This window comes from Meleagris gallopavo, chromosome 1, assembly GCF_000146605.3.
Source record: "Meleagris gallopavo isolate NT-WF06-2002-E0010 breed Aviagen turkey brand Nicholas breeding stock chromosome 1, Turkey_5.1, whole genome shotgun sequence".
Lineage (NCBI taxonomy): Eukaryota > Metazoa > Chordata > Aves > Galliformes > Phasianidae > Meleagris > Meleagris gallopavo.
In genome coordinates, this window is record NC_015011.2 from 56751791 (window position 1) to 56764273 (window position 12483).

The 12483-nt window shown below is 42.4% G+C and overlaps 1 protein-coding gene across 1 annotated transcript; it reads right to left on the minus strand.

Annotated features, from left to right (window-relative positions):
• Positions 1 to 10545: 10545 nt before the first annotated feature.
• LOC109365580 lies at positions 10546 to 12477 on the minus strand. The gene is made up of 2 exons (XM_019612398.1): positions 12048 to 12477; positions 10546 to 11837 (listed from the first exon to the last, which is right to left on the minus strand). Exon 2 carries the CDS (start codon positions 11757 to 11759, stop codon positions 10701 to 10703), a length of 1059 nt encoding a protein of 352 aa, XP_019467943.1. The 5' UTR covers positions 11760 to 11837; positions 12048 to 12477; the 3' UTR covers positions 10546 to 10700.
• Positions 12478 to 12483: the final 6 nt, after the last annotated feature.

Genomic DNA, 12483 nt, shown 5'->3' on the forward strand with positions numbered 1-12483 from the left:
AAGCACAAAATAATATTGCGTGAGATAAAATAAACTCTTGCAGCATAAGTTGAAAAGCCGAAACTGAAGGGCAAAGGTGGCAGGAAAGGAGGCACAGTACATAATTTCTGATGGAAAAATTCACAACAACTCTCAGTAAATGCATTCAAATCCATTTCAAGCAACTAATAGTTACTTATTTTGATTGGGAGGGGAGGGGGAAGATTAGCAGTGGCAGGAGCTATGACTTTAAAATTAAAACAGTAAAATAGTCTGCTTAGGAAGGAGCGTCACTGCTGTGATGCAAGCCTTGCATCTTCGTTGCTTTGTACTACGTTTGTATCAATATAGCAGACTGTATTTGTAGGCTGTAGAAATTTAACAAAGCAACAGCTACCACCTTCTTGAAGGATATTAAGTTTTGTTTATTCTTTTTTTTTTTTCTTCTGGAAAGTAGATGCAGCTCTTTAGCATATTTCCTGTCTAGTCTCTAGGAAATAATGCTCTAGGTCTTAGGCTAATACCTTGCTGAGAGGAATCACCTGCCTTTGCTTAGTCCACAAACAGGACTAGTTAGGTATGCGAACTAGCTTGTGTTAGAGCTCATTTGGGCACCACAGGATTTAGAGCTGTAGCCATTCAGAGAGCATTAGCATTTTGAAAGGTTTAACCGACAAAAGCACGCTTGTGGCTCAGGGAATACAGATGCTGAGAAAATGTTTAAATTCATGTAATGATTTGAATCTTCAGGACCACTTGATTCACCCTTGCAACCTTGTCTCCAGACAGTGCCACAGGCTTAACTCACCTGCCAAGAAGTGTGAGCATTCCTTCGAGTCTCTGTAAAATGCATCTGTGTGCAACTTCGATAGCTTTTACAAGGCATAAAATTACTGTTCAGAGCAACTCCCTTCAGCTACTTTTAAGTCAAGTGAAGTAAGAGTAAATATTTCTCAGCAGGTTGGCATTCCAAATGCCACTTCTCTTTCTGTCTTTGGAGTCCCTTTATATTTTTGTATGCATTTATTTCATGCAGGCTCAAGCTGAGACATTTAGGGGTCAAGGGAAAGTGAGTGTGGAAAAATCACAGAATGCTCTTGATAAATATTCACCAATATGGTAAATTCCATGAAGGCATGGTTTGTATTCTTCCTAAGGAAATGTGAATATAGTGAGAGAGAAAGGTATATGAGGAATTTCGTTATGATAAATGAGAAAAAATTAGATTTATCTTGAGATTTTGTTGGTATTTAGTAAATACAACTTCAATTAAACGTGTCTATTACTGTTTTCTAAGGTGATAAATATTGATTTTTCTGAGAAAGAAACTACATGTTGGCATGATGAACATTGCGCTAACACTGATTTTTATTGCTAATGTAATTAGCCATGTTGTATTGGCCTTACAGGCAGTTGTGTCTCTAGAGCAGAGCACCTGCCTCATTGCTCAGGAGCAGGGCTTGGCTCACCAAAGCATGCCAGTAGATGATGGAGAGGCCTCCGCTGTGCTATGTTGCTCCAGACTTCCAAAGGGGAACCTAATACTGTGAATTCTTGCCCCGACCAGAATAGAAACAGCCTTGATCTAAATGGCATGTAGGTTTTGCCGTGCTGCATGGGACATTGCTGTACCAGCTAGTACTGAAGCCTCAGGACTGCTATGATGAGTCCATGTCTCAAGTACTTGTGTATGGTTATATGTCTGCTTCAGCAGCAAGCTTGGGTTTAAGCTTGCTCTATCTTCTATATATTTCTATTCTATTTACACCTTCTTCAAAGAATCACAGAATGGCTTGTGTTGGAAAGGACATTAAAGATCACCTAGTTCCACCATCCCCTACCAGGGTTGCCAATCACTAGATCAGGCTGCCTGGAGCCCCATCCAACCTGGTCTTGAACACCTCCAGGGATGGGGCATCTACAGCTTCTCTGGACAGCCTGTGTCAGTGCCTCCCTGCCCTCTGAGTAAAGATTTTCTTCCTCAGATCTGAATTAAATTTGCCATCTTTTAGCTTAAAACCATTTCTTATTGTCCTATCACTATCACGCCATGTATAATGTTGGTTCCACCTCCCGCTTATAAGCTGTAAGAACTTGTAAGAGACTGGAAGACTTCTCTAAACCCAGCTCCCTCAGACTTTCTTCATAGGAGAGGTGCTCCAGCCCTCTGATCATCTTTGTGGCCCTCTGCTGGACTTGCTCCAACAGCTCCACATCCTTCTTGCGCAGGGAGCCCAGTCCTGGACGAAGTACTCCAGATGGGGTTTTACATGGGCAGAGTACAGAGGGACAGTCATCTCCTTCACTCTTCTGGCCCCTTTTCATTTGATGCACCCTTCTTTTGATGCATTTCCTTCTTCTGATGTTCGCAACTTCCACGTGTCTGAAAAATATTGACTAGTTGTATTTTCCACATTCATGGAACAGATTTTCATGGTAGCTAGTCTCAGTTCTCCCAGTTCCAACACATGTATTGGTGCATTGGTCTGCTGCGTTGATCTGGATCAGATCTGTCTCAAAATGAGCAAAGCTTGCTCCTTCTCTGTTCTAACGGTGATGGTTCACAGCCTTGGAAGAATATGACTAACTCAAAGTTTAAGTCTTTTTCAGTCCAATCTGCTTTCCTATAATGCAGATAGGATGTTCTGTTGTGAGTTTGTTAGCTAGACCATATCTTATTTGAAAATGGGGGGAAAAAATGGGCAGTCTCAGTGCTGAGTCCTTCTTTCTAGGCAAAGGATCAAATGCAAGGTCTGTAGATAGAGCATAGGTAAGTTAACTCTTCAGACAACCTTAGAGATCTCAGGTTTCTCTGTGTCTCCAGCAAACACCGTCTCATCTGGAATCAGGATGATCAGTGTTCTGAAAGATGGATTTGTTGTTCTTTGTTCAAAAGATGTACTGGATTTGCCTCTTTCCCCCATCTTAAAAGGAATCTTTTTTTATCTCACTATGCATGCTCTGTTCTTATTATTCACATTTCAGATTCTGCTTACTTCCTTACAGTTCCTTAAATTTGTTTTTATTTTTCTAAAGTCATGTTATCACCTTGTTTTAACTGATTAGAGCAGAAAAGGGCTGGATGAATAATTCATTATGTATGATTTAATCAAAGAATTTACGTGTTCTTTTGTTTCATAAAACGTCTGCAAATATATCAAAGCTTTATTTCAGCTGTTTGTTTTTTGCAAAATTATTTTGCCAAATAATTGCAATAAATATTTCTTTGTGTTGAAACTGTAGCATTCTTTTTGCAAGAATTTGACGTGGGTACCTATCACTATTGCAGTGTCAATACAGACAAGGGGGAGTTTTAATAGGTTGTTTAATTCCTGCCTCTCCCTTCACTTGAAGATCCCAAGGATAGGTATGTTTTGGAAAGAGGTAGGGAGCCAGATTGCTTCTTTTCTAATCCAATATTTGAAAATTTAGGGAGATGATCCCCTATTAGTTACACTTCAAATTCTAATTTTTAGTTCTTTTAGCTTAAATGAAGATATTGTACATTTATCTTCCATTTTTACCTTTCTAAATTCTGATGCTTATCTTTCTGGGGTCCAGGTTATTAGGCATGCACTTCATATGTATATGGAGCAGAACAGATAGATAGCTTTTATCTAAGAAAAGAGTATTGCTAATTTTTCTTCATGAATGTCTTGCATTTCATCTAAAAAAGTTAGAGAAGGAGACGGCATTTATTATTTGCAAAATTTCAGCCACTCTTTGAAACCCACAGACAAGTACTGCAGCTGGTAGAAGCAGACATAAGATGGCAAAAGAGTATTTGGTGGAGGAAAAATTCAGTAGCCTTGTGCAAGAAAGGTCTGGAATCTGGGGGCAGTGGATGGGCTTTCAGCACTTCTTTTGGTGTAAATGGCTAAACTGATAATGAAGCATTGGTATCTGGCGGTGCCTGTTATCTGGGCACCAAAGCATCTTTGGCAACAATTACCACCTGCAGATTTAGAGACTTACAGGTACATGTGTGTGTATACATCATTTTTCTTTTTTCTTTTGTGCTATATATGCATGAATGTGTGTGCTTATTTTTAATTTTGATAACCATTCCAACAGAGACTGAGGAAAGATTTACCCTCTTAAAATAATGGCAGAGATAGCAAATCAGATGGTGGTGGGGGGAGGAACAGCCTTGAGGAGACTGTTTATGAAGGCTTTCATTCCATCGTGTACCTTGGACATAGCTCAAGTGAGGGAGAATCTGCTATGCCAAATCTAAACTTGGCCCTGGAAGAGGCAGATAAGGACCTGTGCCTAGTGAGAGCCATGGGAAGAATCATATTTGGAGACAGGCACAGCTGATTGAATCAAAGATAGTGATAACCTGTGGATCAGACTATGCATCTTTTTGACAAGCATCAGCTGTTCGTTCCCAGCCTCTGGGTGACTCCTTTATACCAGATGCAGTATTTCAAAAAAACAATTGCTAGTGATGTGGATTAGAGAGAAAAAAATGTAAATTGGAAGCAACCCAAGTTCCAACTGTGCAAGGGTGTCCCATGGGTCAGATGAGAGAGACTGTTTCCCAGGAATCACAGGCCAGATGACATTTGCAGAAAATGTGGAGGCAAAGGCTATTAGAAATGGAATTGTCTGAATAGGGGGAGGCCACATAAGAGGAATTAAAATTTGCTAATGCAGTAAGGTCACAATTAGCAACAATTAGAATCCCCAGGGTGGGGAGCTACCTCTAAAGCGGTGCCAGTGTGTGTCTGTAGTCACTGACCACAGACAAAGGATCCAACATTAGTGATCCCTGGAAAACAGCAAGAGTGGAAGACATATGCTTTGACTGCAGGAGTTAAATAGGTGGCTACTGCCCATCAGCTACTGCATGCAGTGGAAGTCCAGCTGCTTATCCGAACAAGGCTGCTGCCTAGCTACATGCTGTTTCAAGTTGGATGAAGAAAAATAAAAGCAAATGTGATACTACTTACTGAGGTGCAGTTAGTGGAAAAATCGTACATCTAGAGAAGAATTTCAAAGCCTCTCCCAAAAGAGAGAGAGGGTCAAGAGCTTTGAGAATGACTGGCCAGAAGCTTCTACCAATCACAGCTAACAGAAATATATAAGCAGTTGCTCATGTATTTTTTTTCACTGACAAGATGTTTGTAAGACTGCTCAAAAGAGGGAGTGTTCAGAGAGACAGTTTCACATCCTGCTCCTCAGGAGCAGTGTGTAACATGGAATGACTGGGTGTCAACATGAACTTGTGGTGGGTTTTGCAGTCTGAGATATGCTTTGTGCTTCTACATCTATTACTACCAGCAACATCTGTTTAATAAGCTCAGAGAAAGCCTGAGTATATTTTTGGACCCCCTAGAATATATTCAGTGTCTGTGGAGTGCAGCAAGATTTGTTTTTTCTCCCACACTCTGTCTCCTACACAAATGGATAGCCATCTACCTCTGACTTCCCCTCCAAGATGACTTCTTTCCACATGAGTTAGTGCATAGGCAGAAGCAAGAGACTCCTACACAGCCATCTGCAAAGATGTGTGATAGTGCTGAGCTTTGGATCTGAGACCCAACTCAAGGGCCCATTTCTAGAAAGGTGAGGGACACGTTAACACATGAAACGAAGCTAACTAGTTCCAGGCTACTAGGGAAAAGATGGAGAACCTGATGTCATGCAGAAAGAACATATAATTACAATATGAATAATAATATTTAGAATATTTGTGGGACATTATAGCTAGTCACTGAAAAACAAGACCTCATCATGTTGTGGCACATTGAGAAGGGAGGATGAGGAGCACTGGGCCTACCTGAGAAGCGGTCCTAGAGATCTGCAGGAGTGGATCTATACACACTAGCAGGTTCCTCCAGCTTGTAGTTTTGAACTCAGCTGTACAGAAGGCGTTGCTGATATGTTCTCAGGATGACATAGTTTTCCATTAATTTACCAGTGCTGAAGACATGAACAACATCCTATCAATCAAAAGCTACCTTTGAATGGTGCCCTATGCAAATGACTCACAGGGAAACTGGGGTGGGCTGTAACTGTCTGGGTATGGAGGGGCTGCAGTAGTGTCTAACTTTCACATTGGAGAATTTTTACAAGTTTTTATGCCATGGAAGGAGAGGCTGGGAAAGAAGAAAATTAAGGCCTATGTTTACTAGAACAGAACTAGTAAAACAATTCAAATCAAGTGGTCATTTACTGCCTGGGCAAAAAAAGTAAAATGTATTTTATGCTTCAATCTTCCCCAAAATGTGCATGTTTATCACTGAGGAAAATCAGGCCTGAGAATTCCAGCCCAATGAACACAGCAGCCTAGCAAACTAGCAAACAAGCTGGGAGTAGGATTTCACTATTGGTATTATGATGTTTATTATAAATTCCTGTGGGGATCTTCATGTGAATCAACCTCAACCACAAACTCTATTAACCCCAACCAAGCACAATTCCTACAGCACCAGGATAGATGTAAGTCCTCTGTTGCTAGATCCCCTAAACTCGCAAATCCTTTCCTTCAGTGTTTAGTTTGGAAGGACAATAAACAAGATGCAAGATAACAAAGACTCAAAGTGATACAGGAAGATTAATAGACTGCTTTTTTTCTCATCATATTAGAGAGAATATCTATGACCCCTTTCAAAGACAGTAAAAAGAGAAGAGGAAATGCTAGTTTTAATGTAACTCAGCCAACTGATGGGAGTCATTGCTCTGGGATACCTATCAGCCCTGAATTTTAATAGATTTTGAGAAAGAGAAGTGAGTATATTTGAAGGGATGGGAAGATTAAAAGATTTAAAACAGAACCACAGAGTGTTGCACTCAGCGTTGTGAAGATGAAATCTAAGCACAAATTGATAGATCAGGCAGATGTTTCTCTTTGGGGTAAATCTTCTTCTAATTGTCCACAAGGGTTTCCTTGCCCTTTCCTTTGAAGTTTTAAAGTATGACTGCTGTCAGAGATGGCAGAAGAGGTATTACTGTCAGCTCACCAGGCAGTTATGAAGCTAAAACCCAGCAGAATGGCTTAAGACAGCTTGTGATGCAAGCATCAGAAAACAAAAGTTCACAGCCATGAAGGCTGAGTAATTGTAAGCATTTAAAGAGCAAGGTAACCTAGTTTCATCCAAAGAGTCTACTTTAGTTTCCATTAGAAGCTTTAGGTCTTTTCTTCTTCATCAGAGCTTATTGTCAGTTTGCACATCCGTCTGCCATCTACACAGGACTTAAACTGTCAGTTTGAATCAAGTGGACTCACTTTGGCCTGGGAGATGAGTACTTGCTGTTTGGAGGAAGAATTTTCAAGCTATCTTACCCTGATTCAGAATACTTCAAGGCAGTGAGAAGTATACCACTCTTAAAGAGGAGGGATTAGTAAGGACAAGGTAGAGACACTCCTGGAGTGTCAAGTGCTTCATGGCTGGACTATGATAGGATAAATGAATAAAATTACAGACTTCCATTATGTCTGGAAAAATGTATGTGTATATATATACAGGCATGTATATGTCCCTCTTTATATGTATGCATGTATGAGTGAACTGAACTGAAGACAAGATGTGCAGATGCTATGCCACATAACGCTGTGAAATACTGAGTTCAGAGCCAAGTGCTGCAGACTCTTTTGTTTCATTTTTTCTCTTAGCATAGGAATAGTTGATCTGAAACCTGCAAGCAGTTTTATGTCCATAAGAGTATTAAGCAAGAAGTTTTGATATGAAATCATTATCTTCCCTCTTCTAAATCCAAATACTAATTGCAACCTTGCTGTGAGCCTACAATATTAAGGCTATCATAGCCATGGCAACCAAAAGCAACATTAAATGGAATACATATCCACTGCACAATATTGTTTTGTTGTTTTTGGGCAGTGGGCAAGCCTTTCCATTCAGCAGCCATGATAAATAGGTCAAAAGAACTTTCAGTTCTTCAAACCTTTGAGCTATTTTGCCACATATGCTCTGCTATCATATTATTTTGTGTATCTGTATAATTAATTTCAATGCAGGATGGTTTGTTAGTCCACAGATACAGATAAAAACGCAAATTAAAATTTCAGCATGGATTTTACAATAGCCCATTTACGTTTCAAGATTAAACTCATAATAAAAACTTTTGTGTAGTTATAATTGGACTGATTTTACTTAAAACCAAGAGATAAAAATCTAGATAAATAGCCTCAAAAAGATATTGTGTTTAAGAAAAGAGCGCTTCAAATGAGCTGCTTAAAGTCACCTTCTGTGCTTTGCATGATAATTGTAATGCAAAATAACAAACAGAGCAGGGCACCAAGCACAACACTTCAAGGATGATATTCTGCCATTTATATAAAGATAATTAGGCACTTAAAAACAATCAATACCAGTTTAAGCCCCCCTCTCGCTCAAAAAAATGAAAGAAAAACGTGGGGTGTGCAAGGTAAGCTTATTGAAATAAGTCTCCATTTGCACGATACTCCCAAGGGTATACATCCATAATGATCTGTCTGGCTCCAAAGCATATGAGTACACACTGAAATTAATTGCTGGGGACACGGCAGAACACAATAGTTCTGTAGGCCATGAGTGATATTTCAGATGTGGATATATTTTACCTGTTCCTGGGTATATATGAAGGTTAGTTTTACCTGGAAAAAATGCAGCTGTGCCCCAACTGTCACACAGCATAGAGGAAATCTTATATTAGTTAAATAACTTATTGCTTGAATTGCTTATTCCAGTTTTAAGAAGCAAGCGTGAGAGAGAAAGCTGTATCAACACAAGTGTCTTTATGCAGGTACAATTGAATCCATGCTAATGAGATTTTTCTACCAGAAAAGAAACCTCTAAAACATTGTACCTTAATTCAACACTATTCTGTCAGCTTTTCTATAATGTAATATTTAAGTATGTTTATAAATGGTTAAGAAAGGGCTAATATAATCAAATATCATTAGCAGGGGCAGAAACTACTGGGAGGTGTTAAGAGATTGGCTTATAGCAATAGTCCTGTTGGAAGCAGTAATTATCTAGCACATGATTGCTAAAATACTTTTTTAGCAAATTATTTATAAGCATGTTTTTCATCTAGATTACAGCAAAAGTTGTTCAGAAGAGAGCTTTGCATCAGTATGAAATGTTAACAATACAAAGCTCTGAAGAATAATTTTCATTAAGTCTTGAAGTTTTGCTATTAATGGTAGAAATGTGTATTAACTGGTAGTTTGTGTATGAAACAAGACAAATAATGAGTCCATTTAATATGAAGCAATCTATGAGTTTCCTTCCATTGTGTTTAAGAGTAATGAGACTGGAGATATGGTTTGACTGTACAGTCTTGAGGAAAAAGGCAGGACCTGGCCTGAAAATCAGCTGGGAACCTGCTGTTTTGTGGAGAATCTCCCTGTAGCTTTTCCACTTGGCAGGACTCCCAACCATCTCCTCTCCTGCTGCTCAAGTTGCAGAGGGCAGCAGTGGTGCCAGCTGGTTGCTACTGCTTAGCCTTGCTCATAGTGCTGTGTGCTGAACCCAGTGCCGTCGAGGTGCATGTTAGTCCTGTCTGAATGCCTCCCAATAAGCACCTGAAGTTGCAACTCTTCCCCAGATGGGGCATACTATGAACTGCTGTAGTGTCTGTGCCACAGGCAGCTCAAGCGGCTACTCTTTCTTGGCTACAAGGTCACTTCAGGCGTCCATTTCCCACTTGTAGAGAAGAAATACTATTCACCAATGCATCAGTAAACATTGTAAGGATGAAGGCACTGAGGATACTCTTGCAGTTACGTCAGAAGTTCCAGTCACAATCTTTGAAAAGACTATTTGTTGTTAGTGAGATAATGTAAATCAGAAACCTCTACAATGCTCTGAGTACTCTGACACATTAGTGAAGAGCTTAGATGGAAGTGAAATTGTATCTCTGCACTTTGCACACGTTCCTTAGATGGGAAGGAATACTTGTCTCCTCAGGTCAGCCTGATTGGCAATTCTTTTTTGATTTCTGTGATGTGCTGTAAAGCTGAACAAGGAATTGTAGACTTGAGAGTTATTAGTTGGTCTGAAAAGATAGATAATCTCATCTCGCAAGCTGCATCTACTGTTATCCCTGGACTACTACGCTACAATTACACCATAGTTAATACTCAGTAATCAGCTTGTTTAGTGAGAAGGCATAGCATTTTAATTTACTCCATTAGGGCTCAGTGTACTGCTCAGCTGAGTTACTGTAAGTTTTCCGTTTACCCTGGGCATACTCAGAATCTTAGCAGGAGATTCATGAAGATGCTCGCTGTACTTCTGTTAGATTCCAGATTTTGCTCATCCAGATTTTCCCATCAACATTGACCCTTGACTTTGTGTCATTGCTGTAGGAGCAAGAGTAAAGGTAACCCTCATAACTTAAAATATCCTTAAACTGTTTTGAAAAAACATGGAAAAATTAAGAAGCTGATTGCACTTCCAATAGCAATCCTGTCAGTAATTTTTGAAGAGATAAGTTCCTAGAATTCTAAAGGCACAGATTACCCTAAGTGATGGAAAGAAACTTCAAAGGATCAATAATTAAAATCAGTAATATATACTGTCTATGTACAGAATTTAAAATTCTGAGCTCAATTCAAGAGTTTATTTTCTTCATATAGTACCTAAAACATATTCAAATACATCGATATCAGTATTGTAAAATACATTGCCAGTTGCAATATACTCAATGACATTAGTTTTTTTCTTCTCTTTTTAATAAATTTTAATTAGAGAGAAGTGCAATCCCTGCTACTGCTTGCGAGGGGGTGGCTTCTTGCAGGGCTGCTGTGGGTCTGGGTCACTGCCAGCCCTCCTCTTACGGGGCCGCCGGGCCCCCGCAGGCAAGTGTCCAGGAGCGGTGGGGCTGCTGCCCTGGGCAGAGGAGCCTGATGCTGCCGCCTGCTCTGTCTCCTCATGGGGCTCCTCCCGTTCCATGGGGATGTGTGCAGCTGGGGTGTGACTGAGATCCCCATGGATGACAGCCTCTGGTGTGCTGGGCTGCTCCACTCTATTGGCACTTTCAGTGTTGCTGTTGGATCCCAGCATTGACGTAACAGCCCCTTGTGGGGATGCTGTAGAACCAGGGGTGGCCATAGAGCTGTCCTGCCCCCTGGCTGCTGGGCCCTCCTGCTGCCCTCTGGACATGTGGACGCCCTGGAGGCCCCGCTGCCCGTGGGCCTCCTCGCCCCACTGGCTCACAATGGCATCCACAAGGCCCTGGATGAGCGTCTCTGCTCTGTCCCCCAGGGCAGGCCGCAGCAGCTGGATCAGGGCCTCGCTGTCCAGCCCAATGTGACACAGGGCGTTCAGGATGAAGCTCTCCGTTGTCATTGCCTCCCGCCACTGTGTCCCAAAGATGTTACGTAGCTCCTGGCGCAGCCACGGCAGCACAGGGTCAAGCATCTCTTGGTGCTGCCTGAACAGGGCTGCCCAGACCTCCATCAGGAGACCGCCCACAATAGGCCTCTCCTCTGCCTCCACAGCCTCCTGCTCCTCTGGGAGGAGCAGAAAGGGTGGAGGAGACGGTGCATGGCTCTGGGTGCTGTACATACGAGCAGTGCCTGCCTGGAAGCAGGCAGGAACTGGTGGTGCTGGGGGACAGATGATGAAATCCAGTTCATTGTCCTCGTCCCACTCAGCAACCTTAACGACTGTCATTATTCTCCTGCAGAGCGGGCAGGTCTCCTTCTGCTTGGCCCACCGCAGGATGCAGCCGAGGCAGAATTTGTGACGGCACGGTACTGCGTAGGCAACATCCTTTCGCACGTCACGGCAGATGGGACACGTCCACGCCTCCTCTGCTGCCATGGTCTTCACGCCGTGGCCTGATGGGGAGTGAAGATGAATCGCTCTCCCTCACCGTGCCTCAGCAGTGAAAGTTGTGCACTGCAAGAGGGAGAAAGGCCACCATAGTCATTCCTTGTCCCAGAAAAAAATGTCCTGCTCCCTCAGCAGGAAACTCTCCAGACCCCACACCTGTGCTGTCCCATGCCCCATTCCTTCACAGGGTCAGACTGCACCCCTGGCCCTGGCAGCTCCCTCATCCCAGAGCTCACCCCATGGCCACCCTGGGGGACGTGTCCCCACCCAGCTCACCTGTGCTGCTGCACGTGCACCCCGTGGGGCCCTGGCTATGTTCCAGGGGAACACAAGTGATGGCTGTAGGGATGGGCACTGAGAGCAGCTGCCAGCAGTCCCCAAAGCACAGCCCAACACACAAGCAAAATTCTCGCTCCACCTCCAAGCCGCACACACTCGCTCGGCAGGAGTCCAGGCACGAGAGTGACCGGGCCAGGCCCTGCCAGCGCCCAAAACTCAGTGGCATCACAGCCTGTTGCTCAGTGATGTCACCGCAGTCTTTGTGCCACCACAGCACTCCCCCCACCAGCACCTCCCCATTCGTCTTCTCCTGAGTACAACTGTTTCTTGGAGTCTCCAAGGACTTAGCTGTGTCTTCCAGAGGCCTGTCATGTATCGTCCTACCTCCCTTTGTTGTGTCCAAAATACCACTTCTTCCCCTTCCCCTCTCCCC

What these genes read in the sequence shown, in the direction of transcription:
- LOC109365580 (XM_019612398.1), bottom strand. Translation starts at nt 11,759, where the DNA reads ATGGCAGCAGAGGAGGCGTGGACGTGTCCCATCTGCCGTGACGTGCGA.